The following is a 26,447-nucleotide window of genomic DNA, read 5'->3' as shown; positions in this document are numbered from 1 at the left end:
AACACCACGAGTTTGTTAAAATGGTGTTTCAGTAACCGTCCTGGAGGTTATCTACAATGAACCTGATGATTCCCAAATATGGAGATTTTTTTTTCAGTTTAGTTTCATACAGGAAAATGACTGACTTCATTTCCTTTGTAAATAATCCTCCAATGCAAATGTAGTCACAGTTTGAAAATGGCCAAAGTCTGTTTTGGTTTTAGTCACTCTTAGCTGTTAGCTTGGTGTGTTCTCTTTGAATTTTCTCACCTGAAATGCATCAGGAGAACCCCCTGAAGTCGGAATACAAACTGGAAAAATTGGACATTATGAAACACTATGTTCAAAATCCAATATGGCTGCCGTGCATATGAAAATAGTGAAAGTGCATCTGGGGATTATTGTGCAAACAAGGATTCTTCTTAAAAGCAAGAAAATTACAGACACTGTGCATCCGCTTTGTGAGATGGTTAACAAACAAAAGTGTCTTCCAGCAGAGACTTCTTCTGATCGACAGTAGCACAGACTGCTACAGGAGATCCTTTCTGAACTACATTTAATTCTCTTAAATGCCGATCAGAGTTTTTTAATTGAATTGAAGTTGCAGATATATGCCATTTTATTTCTGGGCAACTTAACTTTTGTATTTGTGCGTAAAATAAAAACGAAAAAAATCCTTATCTAGTTGTTGGCACAATTAGGAAACCACATCCAAATAAGTCGAGCTCAACTCAGGTGTGATCTTAGACTGAAATCCGATTTCCAATCATAAGAAGACGCCAACTGCTTATAACCTTTAAACAAAACCTCTCTTCAAAACCGCTGATCTATCCCATTTAAAGTTGTGCAGAAGAGAAGCAGATCTAAAATGGTGCCAGAAATAGAAATAAAAAGGTTTACAAATAGTTTTCCTCCTTTTAAAAACCTAAAAATAGAAATCTCCTGGCAGCTTTTAGGATCAGAAAAGCTTTTTGCTTGTTTCTCCCTCCACTTTTTAATAAGCGAGACTATGAGATAAAACTTCCTTTTTTTTTAAAGTGCCACTTTATTACAAAAGTATAAACTTGACTTGACATTTCATGAATAGTAATCTTGATATAAAACATTACAATCTTTTGCACTTTAGCACTTAAATTACACGCTTTTTCGAATACAAGACCCTGTAGTCTGAATAGCAAACACACAACATTAGCTGCCACATTTAAAACTTAGCAGGGCTTTTTCCAAGAACACACCGTAGCTTCATGGCTTCCATAAAACAACAAACAGAGAGTAACACGGAATATTTTTTACATTGCAGCTGTTTTGCAGTTTTGTGTCACAATATAAGTCATTCCAAAAAACACAACTAAACATAATAGAAAAAGATAGATTTCTTGACACTGATGATATATTTATTATTCTTACTCTTTTTGTCATGTACATACACGTTGCATCAACATTACAGTATAATCACATTGTTTGTTGGGGGTATTTGGTTGAGTGAAGTCGCTGTTATTGTTCAGGTTTTGGATGTAAATTTGTGGTTTTTGTAAGGGGGAAGGTTGATGCTCTTTCGGTTTACGTCTTTATTTTTTTTTATTTTTCGCGATATATTTTAACACTGATAACAGAGAGTGTTCATCAATGGAGTGACGATGAGACAGGACATTTGCTAACACAAGTCAGTTCCTGTTGTAGCTCTCTGCGCTGCACTTTGATGGAAACCCAAGCGGATTCGTATGACCACAAGGCAGGGATGATCCACAGATGTGACTGAGCAGACAGGGGCGTGTTGAAGTGGGGGGCGTGAGGGGGCCGTGGACCGTTCTCCTGGATTCATTTGGGCCACAGCAGAGCATCTAAACACCGCCAAGCCAAACACATCCTTCATCAAACCGGCTTAGAGCTCCACAGATAAATAAAGCAACACAGTAAAAACAGAAAAAATAAACAAAAACGGTAAACAGCCAACTACAAAAGAAAATAAAAACATTCATATAGAGAAACCACATGACAGTGCTTGTTTTTTTGTTTTTGTTTTTTGCTTCTTTTTTTTAGGCATGCAACTCGTAGCAGGCAAAGTGCAGGAACAGGATCAACAAAGTAAAACACTTCATATACAGACAGCAGTGGAGACAGTGTTCAGTCCATGTCGAGTGAAACTTCATGGAGGGAAGAATCCGATTGGCTTTCTTTTTTTTTCTGTTAAGGTGAAAATGGTCTCAATTTGTCGAAGCTTTTAGGAGGAATGCAAAACGTGCAATTTTTCATTATAATACTATTTATAATTTGTTTTTCTTCTTGGTCCCTGAGCTTTCAAGTGTTTTGATTAAAATTTAATTTGATTTCTATCCTGGTCAAATATACAGGGAAGGCCTGTTCACCACAGACTAAGTGCTACTAAAATATTTCCCCAATTAGAGGTCCAGCTTGGACCGAACATGGGACTATTTTTACCCGCTAGAATTGAGGAAGAATTTAGGCTTTTGACTTCATTGTGCTTTGCACAGATGTATCAGTAAAACTGAAGTGCTACTGTTTACCTACAGATCACTCTGCAATGGTCTTGTGCTCATTTATTATTCACTACCTTTGGATTCCTTTAAGGTTTGCAGACAGGACTTTGTATTCAGCCCAGGTCATAACAGATCAACATTACCACCCAACGCCTCTGCACGGAAAAAAACACTAAATCTTACCAAACATTTTTTTTTAATCTTGTTTCTAGTGCAAATATTTTACTACACTTAAAGTGAGTAAAAACTAACTTACAAGTAACTTTACAGAAAGATGTAGGAGCTTGTTTTAGGTCAATAATGCCTTACTGTTGATTTAAAAATACCAGTTTCATGGGTGAATTTTTCTCTTACAACATGGGAAAAATGTCTTATTTGTAAAAAAAAAAAATCAACTAGTACTTTTGTATCAATATTGAAGGGATCCTTTTGTTCAAAAGTCACATTTTGCACATTTTTATAATTCCATTTTGGTCTCTGCTGCTTCTATAAACACCCAAATCGCTTCAGAAAACCACCCAGACTTTTTTGGCACTAACTTTGTATTATTTAGTGTGTGAAAATTAAAAAACTCCTGGATGTAAAGTCACAAATCAGCAGCCGCTGCATCGTTACCTAGCAACCCCAGCCGAGCCCAACCCGTTACCTAGCAACCAAAGCTGAATTCCTATAGACCAGTCACATTTGGTCAGCTGGTTTTACCGCTGTGTGCTGCTGGGAAACACAAGTTGTTGAGTTAACATTCAGAAAAGATGTTAGAATAATGTTTAAACATGGCTGTATAATCACGCATCTGTTTTCAGCCGTTTCCACTTAGCCATTGGGCGGCGTGGTCAGCAGGACTTTATTGGATTTAAAGTGACGGAGACGCTAGAACGGCTCAAAACAAGTAGAACAGACCAGATTAAAATTATCTAAAAATGATTTCAACAGACTTAAAAAAAAATATGGTTTCTACCCAAGAGCTGTTGTTGGTCTAAACATTGTAAATTCATCCAAACCTATTTTCTTAATATCTCGGTTGTTTCTGTTTGTTTTATGTATGTATTTCATTGCAGAGTTGCTATTTTTTTATTGCACAATGACAATAATTATGATTCTGATTTTGCGCAAAAAATATAATGAACATGTTTTGTTCAAATAAATAAATTATGGACAACCCTGGCCATCCTCTTTCATGACACAGAGTGTCTTCAGTCAGAGGCTTCTTCAGATTTGCTGTAACACAGACTGCTACAAGAGACCTTCCCTGCCAACAGTCATCACCATCTACAGCAATTCTTTGCAAAATTTGAATTGATTAATTATAACAACATTTAATTTGGAATGAATAAAGTGTTTCTGAATTTGAATTTGAAAAGCCCAGAAATCTCTCCTCAAGGACGCATAGCAGGTCACCCTAAAGCAGTTATTGACTTAAAACAAGCTCCTATATCTTGCTGACAAGTTACTTGTAAGTTTGTTTTGCCTAATTTCAAGTGTACTAAGACATTTGCACTAGAAACTGGAGCAAAGTACTTGGTAATATGTGGTGTTTTTGCAGCGTGGCGCCTGTGAAAGGCCTGATGTCATGACTTAATGTAAACAGTACGTGTGGTGGGCATGATGGGACCCAGCAGTGTCAGCTCAGAGGGGGTCACAGTGCAGCCGCTGCCTCAGAGCCCTGTGACGTACATCTCCATGCCGTCGTTGAAGGTGAAGATGGTGGTGGTGCTGGAGGTGGCGGAGCCCTGCTTCAGGTCGCCAATGCTCTCGTACAGGTTCTCCCCCGGCAGCAGCAGGGCTTTGGCAGGAAGGTGTTGCAACTTGGGCGTCTGCTGCGTGGGCGGCGGCGGCGGAGGGTGCTGCTGCTGCAGGGGCTGCTGGGCTTTCTTCCTCCTCGGCCGCAGCGTGGCACATGTGTTCGGAGGCCGCTCGCGCTTCCAGGCGCCCCCGCCTTCCATGTTGTCGTACGCCGGGTCGCACTCCTCCGTGCCGATGGACTCGTAGCAGTGGTCGTCCAGGGAGCCTCCGACCGCTTTGCCCTCTTGAGGGGCCCATGTCTGCGGTTTGACCACAACGCTGAATCCACCGTCTCGGTCCCGGTCGCCTCGACCCAAGGTCCGGAAGCCGAGGTTCGCCGGGGGAGAACCCGGCATCGCTCTCTTCTTCTTTCCAGGTTTGCACACTTTGGAGTACATCTCAGCCACCTGGAGTCAGACAGGAAAATGTTTTTTATTCAGAGACGTTAAGAAGATGTTCAAGGATCCTGGTGTAAACAGCTGCTTCACTGCAAAAACACAAAGCCTGACCCGTTGTCTTCTCTAGTTTCTCGTGCAAATATCTCAGTGCGCTTCAAATAAGACAAAACAAATCTACAAGTAACTTTTCAGTAAGATAGAGGAGCTTGTTCTATGTCAGTAACTCCTTAATTTTATTTGAAAACTTACAGATTATTTCACTTGTAATTTGGTAAAATAAGTGGAATAACCTGCCAGTGGAAATGAAACTTTTTTTTACTTTAACAAGCTCCTATATGTTGCTGAAACATTACTTCTAAGTTAGTTTAGTTATTTCAAGTGTTTAATAAGATATTTGTAACAAAATTAGACCAAAATTACTTGGTAAGATCTTGTTTTCGCAGTGTGACCAATAATGTTCTGATCGGTTACTGAGTGGCATTTTTACCTTAGTAATTTCCTGCTACTTTTTACTTTTACTTCAGAATAAATAAGTTAAAGTAGTGCTACTCATACTTGAGTATAATTTTTGGATACTGCCAAAAACTAGATTGTTTTGCCAAAGTATTTGTTTGCATTCAGCTCTCTGCAAAAATAGTTCAAGTCCAGTGAAATAAACTCTCTGGACAGAACAGGATGATTATATTAAATCTGTTTTCTGCACAACTGTAAATGTTTTTCAATCCATCCATCTAGCAATGAAGTGAAAAAGACCTTCAGGGAGCTTAAAGAAAATAAAATACTCTGTGGCAGAAACACCTGCACAAACATGACCTCCATTAAAAGTAATCACCAGCAAAGGAAAAGAGGAATCCTCTCTTCAAAACCGAACACCAGCGGCAAACAAACAAACCTTCAAACAAGAAAAGGCAGAAAACACTGGAGCTCATTGACTGGTTTTCAGGTTTTCTCAAAACGCTTCATGGACACCAACATTTTGACACCGTTTGTGTTTTCATCAGCGTCACCAAGCAATTAAAGAAACCTGACTTATTTCATTAAAGCCCCAAAGGGCTGAAGCTACAATAAAGCAGCTTTAGTATGTTTGGTAAAACACATATTTGTTGACAACGTCTACAATCTTCAACAGATTTTACATTTTTTTCATTTCAGACAATGAAATGTACAAAAAAATGATGTTTAAAACCTGATATTTTTGATTGTAAGGAAGAATGTCAGATATTTTGCTTACATTTCTATAGACTAGGGGTGTTCAAAGTGCAGTCCGTGGGCCATTTTTGGCCTCTGAACTGAATTTGTGCGACCCAAATCTGCCAAAGAATAAATCAAATCCTGTTCTTACCTCTGACAACCCAAAAAATTAAAACTGCGTGTTTTTAAAATAATGTTAAGGAAAGTTTACAATAATATGAGCTTGTTTTAAGTCAATAATTCCTTAATATTGATTTTTAAAAAGTACCAGTTCCACTGGGAGATTATTTTACTGATAACATGGGAAATGTCTTGTTATAAGTGAATAATGTGCCAGTGGAACTAGTACTTTCTTAATCAATATTAAGGAAATATTGACTTAATCAAGCTCATATTTATTGCTGAAAAGTTACTTGTAAGTTGGATTTGTCACCAAGATATTTTTGATCAAAAACTAGATCAAAAATAGTTGGTAGGATTTTGTGTTTTTGCAGTGTGATCCTATATCCATTTCCTTCTGCTTCATAATTGTGCATTACTTTGACTGGGCCATTAGTGTTGGGGACAAAAATCTGAAAAAGTTCAAAGGGAATGAATACTTTACTACATTGCAAATAAATTGATTTGTATATGCATTAGAGGTGGAGAACAACCAACATTTTGAATCGCGTTACACGTCGTCGTCACTCACCACTGCGGCAGACGGCTGTATATTCTCCACTAAATGGGCTCCCAGTGGACCCAGCGCTTTATTCTGGAGCATCAGCATGTCATCATCCTCCGGAGGCTTCCAGATGTACTGCTCTCCATTGCCCATAAACATCACTTCCTGTCAGCACAGCAACAAGCCAAGCTTTAGGACAGAGTTGGTCACATGCTCAGGCATGCTGCTGCAGAGACGGGAAGACCTCTCCAGCTGTGAAAACTGCATTTCCAAACGGACTCATGGGTGACAAATTAACCTCTCTTAAGAAATGGCGTAGTGTTGGAGTCGTGTTGAATGGATTTCATGCGGCGCTGAAGAGATTTTCCCTGAAAGGTGGAGCCTGTGAGGAAGCAGGTGCTTTTATTGTAGATGACTCAATTTCAGCGAGTTGCATCATCCAAAAGGAAATCTGTGGCGGCCAGACCTGTGAGCAAACTGCGTACGCTTGTAAGCCTGTGAACTGTGCGTGTAAATGAACTCGGGTCACAGCAGACAGCGCGACCTTTCTGACCTCAAACGGGGGCAGCAAATGGCGTCCCACTGTCACCTGGAGGGGAGCAAAGAGCCATGTACAGTAAAAACCAGCCAGCCAACCTGCAGTCCTGCTGCTGTGAACATATGGAGGAGGTGACACCGCTGAGGGCAGAAAGACAAGAACCCGGCCACAAATAAACAGGTTCACAGCCTGAACTTCAAAGAGGTTTAAGCAGAAGTGCCAGCGTACGAGAACAGCCGGGGGAAACTGCATCACTGGCACAATTACAGCCCCGCAGATCCTCCGCCAAGAGGAAACCTCACAGAAACGCCACGCTGCAAAAGATTACAGAGTATTTCTGCTCTAGTTTCTAGTGAAAATACCTTAACACACTCAAAATAAGACAAAATTATCACTTTTGTTTCTGAAAAGCAACTTTTCAGAAAGATATAAGAGCTTATTTTAAGTAAACAATTCCTTAATATTGATGAAAAAGTTCTCGTTCCACTGGCAGATTATTTCACTTAGAAGATATTTTTCTCATATTATAGACAATCTGACAGTAAAATTTTTACTTTTTCATTAATATTAAGGTATTATTGACTAAAACAAGCTCCTATATACTGCTGAAAGGTTACTTGTAAGCTCATTTTGTCTCATTTCAAGTGTATTAACATATTTGCACGGGAAACTAGACCAAGAACACACAAAAAACATTTTACATTTTCAGTATCATACGATTCAAACTAATTAAAAAAAAAACGTTTCCCCTTCTCACCTGTGGTGGCGTTGCAGTAAGAACTACTGAAGGAGCAACATAAAAACCTCAGAAGAAGACACTGAGCACAACTTCCTTCCCAAAATGTAAATAAAAACGGAGTGGCCTCAGAGTTTAGCGGCTTTAGGGTTCCTCTTTGTTGTTTTTTTTTGCAAAAGACCGCAAGCCATTTCTCCCATTAGCGTTAGACTCTCACATCCGTGTTGGTTGTCTTTACCCAGAATGCCCTGCGTTGTAGTTTGCTTCCTGTTTTTGGAGCGTTCTCCATCAGCTCGCATCCACGTGGAGTTATTATGGTATGTTCCAGTTGTACACGGAACTGGGAAATTACGACTTCGTAGTTAGAAAAATCAACTGTAATGCCTAACCGAATCGGATTTCCGCTGGGAAACTGGGAGCAACTCCAACTACCACCAGTTACAACTTGCCAGGCGGACTTCAAGTTTCGATACGACGCTCCTCACATCAACAGCAGCAACATGTGGTGGAAACACGTTTCTTTCACAAGACATGCAAGTAAGAATGCCTCTAAAATCAGTGTTAATGTGGCGCCTTCAACTCTAAACTGAACTAATCAGAACTGGTGTCTGGAAAGTAAAATTTTAATGTCTCTAAGAGGTATTGCAAAGAATGTTTACGGGCGTCGCCATGTTGAAATTCCAACATCTCAACTGGAACGGTGTTGCCTCGGGTCTAACGTCAAACCCAGATCTGAGTTACGACTTCCCGGTTTACCGGAATGCAACATTAGATGTAATTTTCGTCACCCAACTACATCAGTGAGAGTCAATTTCAACATTTCGGATGAAGTATGTGGTGAGTTTTACTCAAGTCATTTCTCTAGAAGGTTTCTGAGATTAATATCAAAATGTCTGCGTTTTTTTACTTGAAAATTTTCGACTTTTTAAACAAAAAAAATTACTTTTTTTTCAAGAGTTTATTTTCTAGCAGATTTTCAACTTTTCAAGCTCAGGAATGTCCTTGTTTTTTCTAGAAAGTACGGCGTGGTACTTCTTCAAACAGAAATCTGAGAGCTGAACATCCAGGTAGGCAAACTTTTTCAATGTTAACTCTAGAAATGTAGCAAAAGATTTCAGCAACCAAGTAACTAAATGGTAGAATAAATTGTACCAACCTTTGGGAATGATGGGACATTGAAGGCCTCAATGTTTCTACGAGGCAACTTTGTGCTGTGGGGATGAGGCGGTGGGGGGGCGGGATGCGACGGTGGCCCATGGCGTGGAGGTGGGGCGGGCGGCTCTGCCATATCCGTCCCACTGTCCCTCTTCTGAGGCGCCTTTTCAGCCTTCCTCAGCTTCCTGACGCAGGCGTACTCCGCCGTCTCCGGAGGGTGTGGGGGAGACATGACCGGGGCCTCGGGTTCGGGCAGCGCTCCGTCCACCTCGCCGTCTGGGTCCGGGGGCGCCGGGGTGTTGGCGGGAACGGCCGGAGGGGCCGGAGTGTCCGTCTGCCCGGCCCTGCCTACCATGGCGTAGAGGGCATCGTCAGTACGTGCAGTGGAGGAACGTTGGCCCACTTCTGAATAAGTGTGCTCGCTGTCCTCTCCAGTCCCAGAGGGGATCTGGGGAAGCTGCCTGCCTTGAGAACGAAGGTCAGAGTTAGACCAGCGGCTGGGCAGCGGCAGAAGGTCCATGCTGGCTGGACGTTTCTTAAGATGCCTCCGCAGGGCTCATGCTGCTGCTATTATACTCTCTGTTCAGCTGACACCCTCCAGAAAACAGAATTCACATCCCTCGATTGACTGATCCTCAAAGGGTTTATGAACATGGGAGAAAGAAAATCTGACAGTAGAGCTGAAAACGATTAATTGAACAAATCATGATTAATCAATTATTGAAATAATCACCACCTGGTGATGTAGCGGCCCCCTCCTGAGAAGATGGGGAAGTGAAATTAAAAGACTAATGAATGGGAAAAGGAATAGTTCTTAGTATTTGAAGTAGATCTGAAATGATTAATCGCGATTAATTGATTAGTGAAATAATTGTCAATCTAATTAGTAGTCATTTGTACGACTGTATTTTTGTGTTTTTATGATGTAAAGCACTTTAACTGCCTCGTTGCTGAAATGTGCTACACAAATAAAATGGATTGGTTGGTTAATCGATTAATCGCTAACTGGATACAGACTGATGTGACACAGGCAGAGCTGGAGATCACCCAATTATTAACATGGCCTTTCTTTCCCATCGCCCCCTTCTGGGAAGATGGAGAAGTGCAATTAGAAGTCTAATCAATAGAAAAGGAATAGCTCAGAGTATTAGAAGTCAGGCTGAAAAGCTAACTAAATAATTGTCAACTAATTTAGTAACAGATTAATCGCTAGCTGGATAATACAGAATCGTGTCACGCAGGTAGAGATGAAGTCGCCCCAATCTTTTCTAGTGCCCCCTCCTGGAAAGACAGGGAAGTATTTGAAGTAGGACTGAAATGATTAATCGGATGAATTGATTATTGAAATAATCGTCAACAAATGTAGTAATTGATTAATCATTAACTGGACTACACAGATGCTTAAAAAACCCATTTGCTGAAACAAGCTTAGAGCAGTAATAAGCCAAAAATGTACAAAAATATTTAGAATTTGCATCTAAGATGAAAGACCTTCCTTATCTGTAGATATGTTCAACCCAGAACTTAGATGTCATTTTTAGCTTCACCTATTTCAAATTAAACACCTTTGCTATCCAATTATTAGTTAAAAAATCAACAAATTGACAGTATTTTTTTTTAGCTGCAGATGCATCTTTTGCTACAAATGATCAAGTGTACACTAAAGGAATGTTGTGGCATTTTAGGCAATAAATTTGTTTTCTTATTTATGAAAGGAATTGTATTATTTACGTCTTTTAATGTATTCCATATCTAGTTAAAAAAAGGCTCAAAAATCTGAGAATATGCTTATTCTTTACCCGATTAATTGATTAATCGTCTGAATAATTGACTACTAAAGTACCCGTTAGCCGCAGCCCTGTCTGAAAGAGACAGTAAACTGGGAACTGACATAGATGTTTGAGTATAAGGATCCAAACTGGCTTCATCACTCTGCAGTGGAAGCGGGACAAATATGAGGCAGGACATATGTTTCTATCTCTTCAAATCCTCCTGGGCGCCTGTCACGGCGCCCACAAACGCAGCTCCCTGTTGACTCCGAGTGATGGAGCTCCAGGAGTCGCCTTGGCGCTCTGATTCGTGTCTTTGAGAGAGAGATGCTCATAAATTAGGTCTGAACAGTCTAATTAAATAAAGCTCAATCTTAACTACGATGTGAATTCTGTTTGCGGGTAAATTTCTTGTCGTATGTCCTCAGATTTTCTCAGATTTTAAGGGAATTTGGGCCAGAACGTGTATTAAAGAGTCCAGGAAACACTGCAAAGACCTTCAAACTCAAAGTTTGGTGTTTTTAATGGTTACAAATAAATGATACTTACAGTGCATACCCCGATGCTTTGTGTTCATGTCCCAAAAATCAACTTGAATGACACAGAAATTATTTTGTCATGCAGTTGAAACAAGAACAATAGTTTCTCCATGACAACAATGAGGTACACTTTACAGGAGCACACAACAAAGTTTACATGTGAGAGATGCACTCACTTTTGCCATTGCAGTTCATCTTGTTCATCTCCGTGTCAGATTTACTGATGGACCGCAGCTTTGACTGCTTGAGTATACCCTGAAAACACACACAAACCAACAAGGCTAAAGAAATGTTCTCAGAATGATTTTGGTGAATTATGTTAAATTACATTTAGCACAAAACTCTAAAAATTAAGTTTGGTGGATTATTTCTTTGTTGTAACAATATGTTTTGGCAGTAATTCATTGGAAAGCCTTCTGATTTCTCCTTAATTGGCACAATGTGAGGAAAATGCATTTGTAGATAGAACTGAGTATGTGGGTCACAACTATAAAACCATGAAATCTTCTTCACTAAGCAGCTGGTCTTGGTGCAGTCAACTCTGCAGTTAACTTGTTTTGAGCTTCTGGTAATCCAGGTACTATAATGGTGACTAAAGGTGTTTCCACACCTGATAGTCCAGTATATTTGGTTTGATTTGGGACCAAAATTGCAACATTTGTTACATTTTCACTTTTACACTACACTGTCAAAGAACCGAAACTGTTTGAAAAACCCATTTCCCTCCTCGCCTGTAGGGGCGCTGCACCACTAACTACTGAAGGAAACAACTCAAAAACCTCTGAAGAATACACTATCTACTTTTCCATTGACCACATCATTGCACAATTTGACATTTTGAAAATAAATGTTCTAAATGGGAACAAAACTTGTTTTTCGATGAAAAGTTTTGCTTTGGTATTTTTTTGGCTGTATTGAAATTGTTTTATTTCGCAGAAACGCAATGGAAACACTTTTTTCACACATGATCATCAGCAGGATGTTGCAACCAGGAAGTAGCTGGAGGATGATGGTGTGCCATGTTTTTAATGTCAAACGTATTCACGTGTAATTTCAGTTGCAATTTTATTTAAATGGAAACAGCCCAATTGCAAAATTGTGTTTTTTTCGACATTAGTGGAATATGGGCAAAGTTTTGCGCGCATTTGTAATGGAGCACAACTTTCTTATTCACAAATATTTGCCATTGCAGGATTTCTGTTTCATCTTTGGTAAAAGATCATGAGCCATTTCTCCTGCTAATGCTAGACACATCGGTTTGTTTTGGTTGTATTCACCCAGAATGCCTTGCGCTGTCGTCTTTTGTTGTTAACTTAATGCCTGCAGACATGACCTGGTGGGTCAGGAGAGCAGAAGAGGACAGTGGCTGATTTTTAGACCTTTGCTGAGGAAAATAAGATCGATGGATAAGATTGGCTTCACATACAAGTATCAGGCAATCACCAATCTCCCAAAATTAAGGAAATCGTCTGGCCAATAAATCGGTGCACCCCTACTCATAATCACTGTTACAATAAAGAAATATTAAATCGTTCTTACTTTTTGTCCTAAATTTACATCTGCTGGCTGCAGTCCAGTTGAGATATTCTGATTATTTTGATACCTACCATGTCCATGAGGCGGTGTTTTCCACCTTCACCGGGCACATTGTGCGTCTTCCCCTTCCTGTGATAAAACACAGCGCTTTTTCATACAGGATGCAGATCTGATGCTCTGATAGTGTGCAGCGTTTGTGCCCGAGTCAATTTATTTATTTATTTTTTTAATACAAAGCTGAGTCATTGTACGACTGCATTCAAGAGAACGGCACTGATTCACATTTGCACATATGCCTGCCAGTGGTGGGAGTAGCTAAGCACATTAAGCCAAGTGCTGAATGCATTTCCAAAGAAGAAATGATTGTTCATTTACAAATAATGTTTCTATCTCTGAAAAATCTGACAATTCATTACAACTCAGTCACAGCAGGGAGAGAAAAATGTATTTTTAACAAAAAAAAAAAAAAGAAGTCTGGCAGAAAAAGCCAGGAGTTGTAGGGTTGATAAATTGTAAGTAACTTAACTTACAGCAGCTAAAGAAGAGATTTAAAATAAACATCTTCATTATCAGTCTGAGGAGCAGCTTTATTGGTTATTCCACAGCTTTTTTAAGCATTTATCTTTTTATATTTCTATGTATCTGTTAGGCATGCCAGAACATGAGTTTGATTTGATCTTTCACCTCCAAGAGCTCCTACTTTCCAGATCACTTTGAACAGCTTTGCCAAACATTATATATAGTTGCAGATAATTTTCACTCAACCAGGCAATGTCCCAACATTTAAAAAACACGAGCAGTCTGTTGCCAAATTCTTTTTTAAAGTGTGCAGTATTCAAAAGGCCGTTGTCTGAGTAAAATCCAAAAAGCTTTAAATCAAATCATAACTTTCAGTGATGCAGATGAATCAAGCTTTGAGTATGAATCTCTTCTTTTATTTTCAGCCTCAGCCATGATAGCTAAGACAGAAGTGAAAATGTTTTATTTTTTAGCTGATAAGAAGTCACTCTGTTTGAAGATAAAATGGTTTCGTCACGTCAGGAAGAGTATTCTTCTGCAGCTGAACTATAGCTTAGGCTGCGTTCACACTGCAGATCTTGATGCTCGGTTCCCATTTTATCTTAAATAGAGCTACAACTAATAATTATTTTAGCTATCGATTGATCAATTATTCTGACGATTAATCTGTTAGTCAGATAAAAACATTGACACATTCTGCTGATTTTTCATTAAATGATTTATAAACGATATTAAAAATACTTTAAAAGATGCAAATAAACAAATAATTCCTTTCATTTAATTGCCTAAATGAAATAACATGGCATTCCTTTAGTGAATGCTTGATCATTTGTAACAAAGGATGCATCTACAGCTAACTAAATACTTTTAACATCAACAAAAAGCAGAGCTTTTCTGTTTGATTTAATATCAATACAGTGTAGAGATGATCTGTTGGTTAATTTTTAGATTAATTAATGGAAGGAACTGATTTTTTTATTTATTTTTTTAAGAATCAACCAAGTGAAACTAAAACTATGCCACTTGAGGAGTTCCTGCTAGAGGGTATTTACAGACAAAGGAGGTTTATTTTTCTCAAGTGCAAAAAGTTTTTCTTTTGTACAGTTTTATTTTAATATTCGCTCTGTGTTTTTTCAGCAAATGGCATGATTTAAATTATTGATTCATGATGATTAATCAAATTAATCGTTTCATATTGTGAAGTATTTTGAATTAATAACTTAGTATGACTACATCTTTTCCGTATTTGGAGTACGTATTATTCCCACCTCTGGTGCATTTTTAACTAAAAGTGGATTTCCAAGCAGTGGTTAAAATGCACGGATCATGTAGTGTTGCTCTCACCTCTGGCAGCCCACGCAGAGCACCACAATCAGGATGGTAACAACAAAGGCTGAGGCAGCAGCGATAGCGCCCAGCAGCAGGACCTTGCCGTAGGGAGGAGCCGTGAAGTTCAGCCCGTCCTGCATGGAGGCCATGTGGGAGCACCGGCGCTCACTTGCTCTCACACACACACACACTTACACCCTTACACTCATGCACGCAGCGAAGTGCCACGGTCTCACTGGGATCTGCAGACACAGAGAAGGGCTTAATTACAACGTTATCTGACCTTTCTAAATCATTACGAATAAGGATGCAAGTTATCGATGGATGAGTTCATCTCTAGAGTTGACTGATATTATCTATGGACTAACGGTTCATTCATAGGCGTCCATTTTCTTAAAAACCTGAATTTTGCCCTTTTCAAGATGGCTTTTCATAACATAAAGGGGTAAATATTTCATAATATCCTGAATTTAAAAAAATCTAACAATTATAAAATATTATGGATGTAAGTTATCGATTAATGATCTTATTGGTCAACAATTAATTGATAAGCGTCTATGTCTTAAAAACCTGAGTTTTCTCTCATATCAAGAACATGAAGGGCAAAATGTTTCATAAAATGCTGAATCAAAAATTATTGATTGACTTTTGACATCGTCAGATGTATAAAACACTTAGTGACTAAACAGAAAATTCTGTTTTTCTCACATTAAACTGAAGAAGTATTTATAAAATACAACACAAAAAAAAGATGAAGAGTAAAATATGTGAAACATTTCCCCATAAACAGAGAGACATTCATACAAAAGTACCTTCTGTGTTTGCTCTTGAAGGAAACTTCGCTCCATGAAGTGAATTAACTCACCACAGCGTCATGTTAATTTTTTCTGTAATGGCCTCCGCTTTTCTGTCATCTCTTCTTAGCACATCAATGATGTATGAATGAGAAGCTAACACTGCTCAGCCTTACAGCTCGGCTAAATGAGCGCTATTACGGTGATAAAAATAAGAAGTTTATTTTAAAACTTAGCCGCAAAAAGTGCATTTTCATCCCATACGGACTTCGTTTCGACCGTTTATCTTTTGCCGTTATGTTACGGCCCGCCGCCATCTCTGTTTTTTCATCAACGGCTCCGTTTAAAATTATCAGCGGCGCCCTCTGCTGGATGGCGGCCAAACTGCAACACTAAAATAAGATTTAAACGGACCTATTAGTTAACTAATAAAAATTAATCGTTTGCAGCCCCAAAGCAACCAGAATTAAAAATGTCCTCTCTGTGCTGCAGGCATAAGGAGAGCAGTGGTTTGAAAAGAAGGACAGTCTGATTTTCCATCCAGCGCAGGAGCAGTGAAGTGAATAGACATCCAGCCTGGGGCCCCTGCTTCTGCTTTAGCATGTGTAGGGATTACTATGTCACAGTTACAGACATCAACAGCACAACTTCCCACAAACACAAATTTTCACGTGTTTATTTTCAGCAAACCAACAGTAAAATGACGCCTCTTTGGTTGAATCTGGCTGAGGGAAAGATCGCGGAGCCGATCTGTTTGTCACACAACTGTTGATCCATATGGGTAAATAATTACCCCCTCTTCATTTGAACCGCTGTAAAACCAACAAACATGCATCGGAGCTGCAGCGAGTCAGAGCCGAACATGCCAGCAGGCAGAGGAACCTGAAACACTGACGGAGACGAGTGTGAAAGCAGAATGAGCATACAGAAACATTTCGCCTTTCTTTCCTCCCCCCAACTCTCTGCTCCTCGCCGCCTGCCACGTAATTTCTTCTGGCAGAGTAATATGTTATAAATAAACAACAAAAAACACAGAACTGCACCAAAAGACCAAGCAAACAAGTCTGATCTCTGTCAAATCATGCCATCTGTCTACCATGACACTGTGTTTTCTTGTGTGTTTCTCACTTGTCTGTCAGAGCCAAGACGGCTGCGTCCTGCATAAGGACTGCCTCAGATCAAGCTGCATATCTTATCTTTCTCTCAAATATTTATTTTGTTCTTAACTGACTACAGTTTGTATCTTTAGAGCGGCCTCCATGTTTGTTCTGGTATTTTGGTCTTTGTCAAAATGAGAAGAAGAAGAAGAATGTTGATAAACTAAAGTAGAGGTAATGGCTCAGTCAAAGTAACATTTAAACATGTTGTGTTGTTTCAGTGTGATACCAGAGAAATGTTTTTATTTCTGTCCCAACATCACAAATGTAAACATGTGAAGTTTGCTAAACTTTAGTGGGACTTTAACTGGAACCACATGTTTTAGTCAGATGATGTTAAAATTGAGCTTTACTACAGCAAATACAGGCAGGAGGGTTTGGAGAAAATCAGTAAATTAGTACATGGAAAAAGCTCCACATGCCCAGTATAGACATGTTAATATTTGAAACAACATAACCTAAAAAATAGATCGTTTGGTTATTGAACAGGATAATGATCCAAACGGACGGACGGACTAAATGCTGTAATTCCGAATATTTTCCCATATTTTTAATCAGTTTCTCCAGAACAGAAAAATATTTTAATCAAAATCACAGATTTTTTTCTCAGACTAATCAAAACCTTCAGCGATAGAAAAACATCTTCTGGTTCGTTTAACGCCGTCTGACAACCAGCGACTCCTCTTCATCTCCTCCCACGCCGTTACTGTCACAAATGACCGAGTAATCTCAATTATTTGGATCATGTCTGAACAATTATCAAGGCTGTCTTCATTCACAGGCATGAAGCTGCGTGTAACGCCAACAATAACAGGTTATCATAACAAATTCACAACACAGACACTACAAAACGTCATATAAGAAGATAATGATGCAATCAACAGGAAATGTTTTATAGTCTGAGGCAGAGGGCTCCAAGTTTTATTGGCTTCATTGGCATCTATACATATAATACACCTATTCTGGATTTTATCACCAACCATAAACACTGTTTCCTGATTGCTGATCAGACGCATCCTGGATAGAAACACTAAATATAAATATATAAATGTATCAAATCACAGTCGTATTGTTTGCAATATCTCAGTTGCAAAACACTGTTTGGTTGTAATGTCATTCTAAGAGCCTGACAAAACTCAGAAAATAGGAGATTAATCTCACAAATTTTTCAGAAAAAAATCTGACATTTCTGACTTTGAGAAGGTGAAAATTTGCTATAAAATTTTGAGATTAATCACAGAAAATTTCTAGAAAAACACTCAGATTTTTGAGTTTCAAACATTTTTTTTTACTTTTTAAAACTCTGAAATTCTCATTTTTTTCTAGAACATCTCTGAGATTAATCTTAAAATTTCTGAATTTTTTTCTAGAAAATCTGTGCTTAAAAATTGCTCCTTTTTTCGTGTTTTCTAGAACATTTCTGAGATCAATTTAAACATTTCTGGATGTTTTCCAAGCACATTTTCAGCTTCTGGAGCTCAGAAATGTAATTTTAAAGAAAAAAAATCTTTTTTTTTTTTGCTGAAATGTACTATTTTATATGTGTTTTTCTAGAACATTTTGTTTAGATTAATCTCAAAATTTCAGTTGTTTTTTAAAACAAATTTTCATTTTTTGGAGCTCATAAATATCCTTGTGTTTTTTCTAGAAAATGTGTGGTTTTATCCATAAATTTTCTCCTTTTTCATGTTTTCATGTTTGAAATTAAACATTTCTAGGTTTTTTCCAGCATTGTTTTGACTTTATGTAGCTCTGAAATGTCCTTGTTCTTTCTAGAAAATTTCTGCAATTTATCTCAGAATTTCTGAGTTTTTTTTTCTAGAATTTTTTTTTTTAGCTTTTTAGACTCAGAAATGTCCTTCTAATTTTTAGAAAATGCCTGAGCTTTTTGCAGAAATTCTCTTTTTTTCTATCTATAGCTCTAATATGTCGTCATAAATAAGTGAAAATTTCATGACAATAAATGAAAATTCTTACCATGAAAAAAAAAGAAAACTTTCATTTTAAATTATATAATCAGCCACACCTATTTGTTGTTCTTTTGTAATATTTCATCTTTATAACTGTTACATCACAGCATATAAAAGCAAAACTAGCTTTCTGTTAGCATGATAAACACATTAAAGAGATGGTGAAAGTTTGCTCTGCTTCCTACTGTTGCGGGTTTGCAGACTTTTTTGGTAATTTGCATTTCCCTCAGTAGACATCCAGACATGAATCCAACTGTTCCCAGCATGAAATCTAATTTGCAGCAGATTTCCCACACAGGTCTGTTCGGTTATTCTGTGCACGCTGATCTGAGCTTCCTCGCTTTGTTCAGGGAATCCTAACAAGCGGGAACACAACAGCTTTGTTTTCTGCTTCAAATCACTTTGATTATCATCATTACTATTATTATTAAGCTCCATGAATAAGGGACATTTCAGCAGCAGATGCCCAAGTATTATAATTAATTTAAAAGTATGATTTGTAAAAGTGAATATGTTTTCCCAGCATGTCTATCAAACTTGTTTTAATAGCTGTAGCTGTCTGCGGACTGCTTTAAATGTCACGGCGGAGAATCCATCATGCACGGATCATGAAAAGTCTGAAATATCAGGCTGGATTTAAAGAACAATATGCATCTTTTCTCGAACATGTCAGGATAATTGTATCTTTGCTCATTTGACAACAGAGCTGAGTGGTGGAGACAGAGAGGGTAATGAGAGAGAAGAAAGGGGGAAGGTGGAGGTGTGGAGGAAAAGAAAGAAGACGGGAGGAAGGAAGACATGTGTAGGCGTCGTGTGGCAGGTGTTTGAAGATGATGAGAACGAGATGTCACATTTCCCAAAGAGGACTCCGTTCCCTTACTTTATTCCTTCCCTTTAACTTACTTTACTGCCTTGATTCTTTTCCTTTAATAATTTCCTTTCCTTACTTCCCATTCCCACTTTTTCCCTTTTCTTTCTTTTCCATCATTTCCATTTTCTTTCCCAATCTTTCCCCTTTCCCTGTAGAACATTTCTTTTCCTCTCCCCGTTTTTTTTCCTGATATACCTGAATTAAATAAGTTCAGTCTAATTTTCAAAGGTTGCCTAAAACTGTGCGTCATTTAATCTGAATATAAATCCAGCTGTTCTGTGACGGCGCCAGAGGTTTGTTAGAAAATATCAGAGAACAAGAAGCTTTATGAAGACTGAAAACCACAGCAGAAAGGTCAAAGGTGAAGTTTAAAAAACTGTATCTGAATGACTAAAGTTAAATCTTTAGTCATCATAATCTTTCATCTGAAAATGAAAGATTATGCTTGTAATTGCAAACCCTAGAAGTGACCTGTAACGTTTCCTCGAACAGATTGGGATGGATCTACGAGCATTACAGGACATGTTCAAAATCATTTTTAGATAATCAGATTTTAGTTTGCTCTATTCAGTTTGTTTTGATATGTTTTAGGGTGTTTTGTCACTTTAAATCTAAATAAAATATGCTGCTGGCCACGCCCCCAACTCCACTTTCGCACATAAAAATGGCTGCAAACAGACGTGCAATTGTCCAATCATACATCTTTGAACAGCATTAGTGGAGCCTCCTGCACAACCAACAAGGATCCATTAAGTGCTTTCTGAATGGTAAGTTAAGAACAAGACACCTGTCTTTTCCAGCAGCCATTGTACAGCAGTAAAACCAGCTGACCAAATGTGCTGGAATTCAGCTTGGTTGCTAGGTAACGGGCTGGGCTTGACTGGGGTTGCTAAGTAACAGCGCAATTCCCCTGGAACGTGACTCAACAACTGGGAAATTTTTGAAACGGCTCATTTTTCAGACACCAAAAAACATTAACTTAATGCCAAAAAATGTCAGGGTGTTTTTTTTTGTATTTTTTTAAGCACATGGGTTTAAAGGAATCAGACGACAGGTTTGTGGTAACTCTGGAGGAGATGCAGAGATTCGTAACAGGATAATAAGTTGTTAGCTCTGCTCCCACAAACCAGGAATTTATGGAAAACTGACTGGAAGTTTTCCATAAATGTTTTGCTGCCATAAATGAGATGCAACAAAACACTAAACTAACACAACATCCCCGCATGGTGGTGGCAGCATCATGCAGCAGGGATGTGCTGCTTTAGCAGGAACAGAGAAGCTGGAGAGAACTGATGGATGGAGCTAAATAATCTGGGAGAAATCGAGCTAGAGGCTGAAAAAGACTAAATCTGTGTTGGGCCTCATTAATTATTTGTGTTGTTAAAAAACAAAACGGTAAAAACAGCCTTTGTTTAGTTTTTACTCACACACCACTTAAAAATGTTGATAAATTTTGCATTAAAAATTCTGAATATAACTTAACTAAATGCATCTAAATTAAAAATGTTTAACATATTTACAGTTAATTGGCACATTTTTATTCATTGATTGTTAAAATGTTGAGGATCATAATATAACTGAGAATCTGTGCACCTCCAATCTGACTTTTATAAAAAAAAAAAAAACAGGCAAAAATTATAGTTTAATAATCAAATCTGGTAAACAAAAGGTTTACAGCTACAATTTTACTAAAAATAATTACAGAACAAATGGACTCAGTGAACTTATGACAAATAAATCAGGTTTTTCATATTTTATTTTGTGAAGAAAATGTATAAAGCCATGTATAATTCTCTTCCACTTAGTCAGTACTTCATGTTTTTTTGTTTGTTTTTTGTGGCTGTAACATGACAAAATGTGAAAAACTGAAAGCGTTATGATTCAAGGAAAGATTTACAATCAGGTAGTTAAACATGTTTCCTGTCTTAAATCACACAAAGTTGAATTTCTGTATTTCTTTAATTGAAAGTCAGTCAAAACTAACCATGAAGCTTTCTGGGTATTTATCTTCTGTTTATGGAAATGAATAAATTAATCATAAAGGTAGCTGTTTGTTCCAGCTCACCTGTTGACTTGGATCCGTTTCATCCTCTAAACGCCTTGGGAGGAAGTCTGAAGCTCGCCAGACAGCACATTTGCTTGACTACACACATTTCATATCACATTTAAAGGTCGCCATAATCTCCTTTAGCTGAATGTTTATGGTTTTGTTCAGAATGCCGGGCGAGGCCTTGGAGGCAGACAAGCGTTTAAGGTGTAATCCTTGTGGAAAAGGCACTTTGAGGAACGTGTTTAGCCCTGGTAGCAGTCAGCGGGAGTTTAATTTTCTAGGAACATGTTCTGCGTTTACATGTGTTTTCATTATTAATAAAACCAGAGCCGGTTTGGAAACAGGGGGCCCAGCTCCGCCAATCTGCCCAGGTTTTCATAAACCACCTGGGAGTTGATGTGGAGCGAAATCCTCACCCTCCGAGTGACACAAATAACAGCGACATGGTTAAGTGTGTGTGTGTGTGTGTGTGTGTGTGTGTGTGTGTGTGTGTGTGTGTTAGGGGGAGGAAGGGAGAGCGAGCGAGAGAGAGAGAGGGGAGGATGCTATTGTGTGAGAATGTGAATTAGGTCAAATGTTTGCTTGCAAAGATTAACCATGCCCCTGTGAGGAAGAAGGCTGAAGCCTGCATGTGCAACTCGGGTCTGGTGTTTACAGCGCTGCCTCTCCAGCAAACACCACCGACACAAATACAGCGGCTCAAATATTAAAGCTACTGCTCGGACCTTTCCACAAAATCAATTAAACTCGCCTCAGACTTTAGTTTGTCACCTATAAAACAATGTGTGAGTAGCTGGGTTTCCATTACAAATGTGTGCAAAATCTTTGTCTATGTTCTGCTAATGTCGGAAAAATAAAATTTTGTAATTTCAATGTTTCCATTAAAGTAGAAATAAATTAAAATTACACATGAATAAGCTTGCTCATGCAATAAGTCAATACAAATCACACCAGTGATGGATGTAAACAGTTACATGAGATATACTCATTATTCAACGAGACGTCGGCATCAGGCACTGGAGCGACAAGCCCCGCCTACTAGGGAGCAGCTACGTATGCAGCGATTTGTCGATTTAACAGAAGAGCTATGGATTCAGAATGTTCAACTTCTTTATGAACCGTGTGATGCTGGGAGAGCTCTGGAGCAGCTGTCAGAAAAAACGAAAACAAACCATCATCCTCCTTCTACTTCCTGTCGTTTTCATCGTTTCTGCCACTGTTAACATCTGACTCCTCGTTACGTGACTGGTGTGATCCAAAAAAAGTGTTTCCATTTAAGTTTTACGATTTAAACCAATTTTGATACTGGCAAAAAACCAACTCATCATAGTGGAAATTTTTTTAAATCAAAAATCGTGAGTTTTTTTCGCTGAGTTCCCAGTAAGCAAATTTATTTTCAAAATGTCAAATTGTGCAATTAATAGAAACACAGCTATATATAAGTTGTTGTAAATCAGTAACTGCATTTTCATTACAAATGTGTGCAAAAAATTTGTTGATATTCTGCTAATGTTGAAAAAAGGCAATTTTGTAATTGCGTTGTTTCCATTAAATAAAAAACCCATTTAAAATCACATTTGAATAAGTTTTTCAGGCAAAAAGTCATTAAAAAGCAAGACATGCCATGATGCTGCTACTACTTCCTGTTGTCTTCTTCTACGTTTCTGCCAGTAGTAACATCCTGCTGTTGATCACATGACTTTTGTCACTTTTTTGTGATGCAAAAAAGTGCTCCCACTGAAGTTTTGCGAAATACAATAGACTTATAGCTAACTTTGGCATATTGACAGAAACGTTATTAACATGAGTCTATTGTAGACTCATGGTCATGTTAGCTGTGACGCTAATTTTCACAGTCAGCTCTGTACGGCTCCTTGCAATGCACAAAGGAATCCCCCCAAAGTCCAAAGCAGGATGGATTCATGTTTTCATGTTATTTACTGCAAATTCTAACTCCAGCATCTGAATGTTGCATCTAAAATTGAGACTCAACCAACAAGAAAAGATTTTTCCAATCTGTTGATGTCCAGTGTTGATGAGCCTGGATCTGGGTGTGGTCTTCTGCTGCTGTATTCCGTCAGCTTCAAGGTCCGAAATGTTGGGAGGAGAAGATATTTAAGCTAAACTATATCAGCAAATAATGTTGTCTCTGATTGTATAATCAAAGTCTAGTTTGTTAATCTCGAAACTCGGGTTTGCTTGAGGAGGTCTGATCAAACATTGATGCGGACCAAAAGTGCAAACTGGTCCGTCTTAAAACCTCAGTTCAGTTGAAGTGACCTCTGTTGTGGTTCAAATGCATATGTGAACGCCAAGTGAACCGGAAACCACATCAAAAGCAGGAAGCAACTGCTAATTGGTTAATTGAGAAATTGGTCACTCTCTTAATAAAGACAAAAGACAAATTATACAACCACTAAAATCTGACACTACTCCATTTTTGTTTAGATTTCGTGAAGAAGGAAGTTGCATTTCTTCATGAAGAACCTCAGATGTCGTCTTCAGAGGTTTTCATATAATTTCCTTCAGTAGTTCTTGATGCAGCGCCACCACAGGGGAAGTGGGGAACAGGTTTTACAATTAATTCGGTTTGTTTGACACAGTGCAGTGTGAAAGTGAACCACAGTGGATCAAAATGTTGCAAATTTGATTTTCAATCGAACTGAGTGTACCAGACTAAGTTATGAAAACACCCATAGGTCTCGGTTTGGTTAAATGAACTCTGTTGCTGGTTCAAATGGATATGTGGATGGATGAAGACCAGAGAAAGCTCCAAAAGCAGGAAGTGGACTACAGCGCAGGGCATTCTGGGTAAATGCAACCAAAACAAACACGCATATCTACTTCTAGCGGGAGAAATGGCTTGTGTTCCTTTTTCTTTTACCAAAGACAAACAAGAAATCCTACAACCACTAAAATCTGATGCTACTCCATTTTTTTTATGTTGTTTAGATTTTTGTGCCTTTCCTTCAGGTTTTTGCTCCAGCGCCACCACAGGCGAGGAGGGGAACAGACGTTTCAGCGTGGAAGCAAAACAAAGCATCTGAACATGTAAAACATGTAATAAATGTTGCAGTCTTTATCACCCATCAACAGACAATCAGGTGTGAAAGCACTCAGTCAGCTGGAAATTTTAACCCTATTTTCAGTCAGAACTTGTGTCCTACCAGCGCCCCTGCTCAGTGTGTGTTTTCCTTTTTTCTTCATTTGCTAAAATAAAGATATTCACGCATGAAGGGCTTCTCTGTGTGTGCGTGTCCAGGGAGGCTAGCTCATGATGGTAACAGCTCAGCAGGCATCAATCACACTCAGCCTGCTGGCTGGCCGGCTCGCCGCGCCTCTGGGCTCAAGCTGCAGCAATGCTGCTGACAACAGGTTACAAACCAGCACTCCACTGATGTCGACTGACACCGACCTCCATGCAAGGGGATTTTGTTTTTTTTTCTTGTCTCTGGGTGCAGGTAGAAGCTTAAAAAAAAGAAAATCCATTATGATGCAGTGCTTATTTTCAGGGTTTTGCTTCACTGAGCCTGCAGCCCGGTTCCCTTTTCTGCCTCCTTTAATCATCAAAGCGTTTCCGATTAATTTCCAGATCAAAGTGAGGATGCTGTGTCCCCGAGGTCAGCTGGTAACTAACGCGACAAAGCCAGATTCCCCTCCACACCCCCTATTAATCAGCCACGATGGGGGTGAGGGAGGAACGCTAAAGGAGGGTCCAACGTTAATGATCTTTATTTGCTCCACATTCAAACACACACACACACAGAGAAAAAAAAAAAGATCACCACATCGCCTCCTTCTCATTAAAACACAATGAAGTTCTCAGATGAATGCGCGTTAAAGCCCAAAATAAAGAGGCGATGCGGCGATGCTGAGGCGGCTGCGCACGTGTGTTTGTGTTGGATGAAGGAAACACAAAGAGACGCAGCTTACATTTCCTAGAAGAATAAAAGATGCTTATCGAGCTGAATCTATATGTACATGAATGGCCCCCCCTCACCCCCCCTCCTCTGCTCTTCCTCCTCCTCCTCCTCCTCCCTTCAGCCTGTCACACTCAGCTTTGCGCTATAGCAGCCCCCCGTACTCACTCAGCTCAGAGGTTTGGAGAGGCGCAGCATCGGCTCCGGTCGCTTCCTTCAGGTTCCGCTTCCCCTCGGACTGACTCAAGCTCCCTGCGAGCATAATCACCGCCAGACCTTCTTCACGGGCTTCACAGAGCGGGGATGCAGCGCACTTCATGTGGCATCCTGTCCGCGCACCCCCAGCCAAGAGGGGAGGCTGGGAAGAGCTCAACCTGCGCGTCCGCGTCCCCCACCTTTATCCTTATCCTTATCTGATGCTGCTGCTGCTGATGATGATGATGCGACTCCAAAATTATCTCCGACTGCCAGGTTTCAGCTCCTCGGTCCCTTAAGCCCCCTCCATCTCGGCTCGCATCCCCTCAGCTCGGCTACCGCGCTTCCATGTGACACAGGCAGAGCTGGAGACCCCCAATTATTAACCTGGCTTTTCGTTTCCAGCGCCCCCTCCCGGGTACATGGGGAAGTGCAATTAGAGGACTAATGAATGGGTTGGAAAGGGAATGTTCAGATTATTTGAAGGGCTGAAACGATTATTACTTATCGGTGGATTAATCGTTAACTGGAGTTTACAAACTCAAAAACATGCTGAAAGAACAACTTACTCAGAACATCGGTTATGCCAAAACTCTACAAAATATGTTAATTTTACACTCTAAGAGGATTTATTCTAAACAATTTTAATTTTTTCACGTTTTTGTTTTTCCAATAGGGTCTCAAGCTTCTAAAAACAGCCCAAGATTAAAAAAACAAACAAACAAAAAACACATCCAGGTTTTGGCAATAAGTTCATGTTTTATGGCTGGACAATAAGCTGTTTCCAAATCCTCCTGATTGTTGAGTCACATTCCAGGGCATTGCCCCGTTACCTAGCAACCCCAGCTGAATTCCAG

At 39.2% G+C, this 26,447-nt stretch overlaps 1 protein-coding gene and 1 long non-coding RNA gene across 2 annotated transcripts; one reads left to right on the top strand and one right to left on the bottom strand.

Moving 5' to 3' along the window:
- Nucleotides 1-1,004: 1,004 nt before the first annotated feature.
- On the bottom strand, nt 1,005-15,186 carry LOC106915912 (uncharacterized). The gene is made up of 6 exons (XM_088007169.1): nt 14,649-15,186; nt 12,857-12,914; nt 11,422-11,504; nt 8,943-9,486; nt 6,540-6,677; nt 1,005-4,666 (listed from the first exon to the last, which is right to left on the bottom strand). Exons 1-6 carry the CDS (start codon nt 14,780-14,782, stop codon nt 4,133-4,135), a joined length of 1,491 nt encoding a protein of 496 aa, XP_087863295.1. The 5' UTR covers nt 14,783-15,186; the 3' UTR covers nt 1,005-4,132.
- LOC106915914 (uncharacterized) lies at nt 7,883-24,711 on the top strand. The gene is made up of 3 exons (XR_015763796.1): nt 7,883-8,623; nt 8,802-8,853; nt 24,175-24,711. It is a non-coding gene; the product is annotated as an uncharacterized LOC106915914 (long non-coding RNA).
- The last annotated feature ends 1,736 nt before the right edge of the window (nt 24,712-26,447 follow it).

This window comes from Poecilia mexicana, unplaced genomic scaffold (assembly GCF_051168715.1).
Source record: "Poecilia mexicana isolate PSO_F unplaced genomic scaffold, ASM5116871v1 scaffold_7, whole genome shotgun sequence".
NCBI lineage: Eukaryota > Metazoa > Chordata > Actinopteri > Cyprinodontiformes > Poeciliidae > Poecilia > Poecilia mexicana.
The sequence above is the reverse complement of the archived record's forward strand: the minus strand, read 5'-3'. Positions and strand labels throughout refer to the sequence as shown.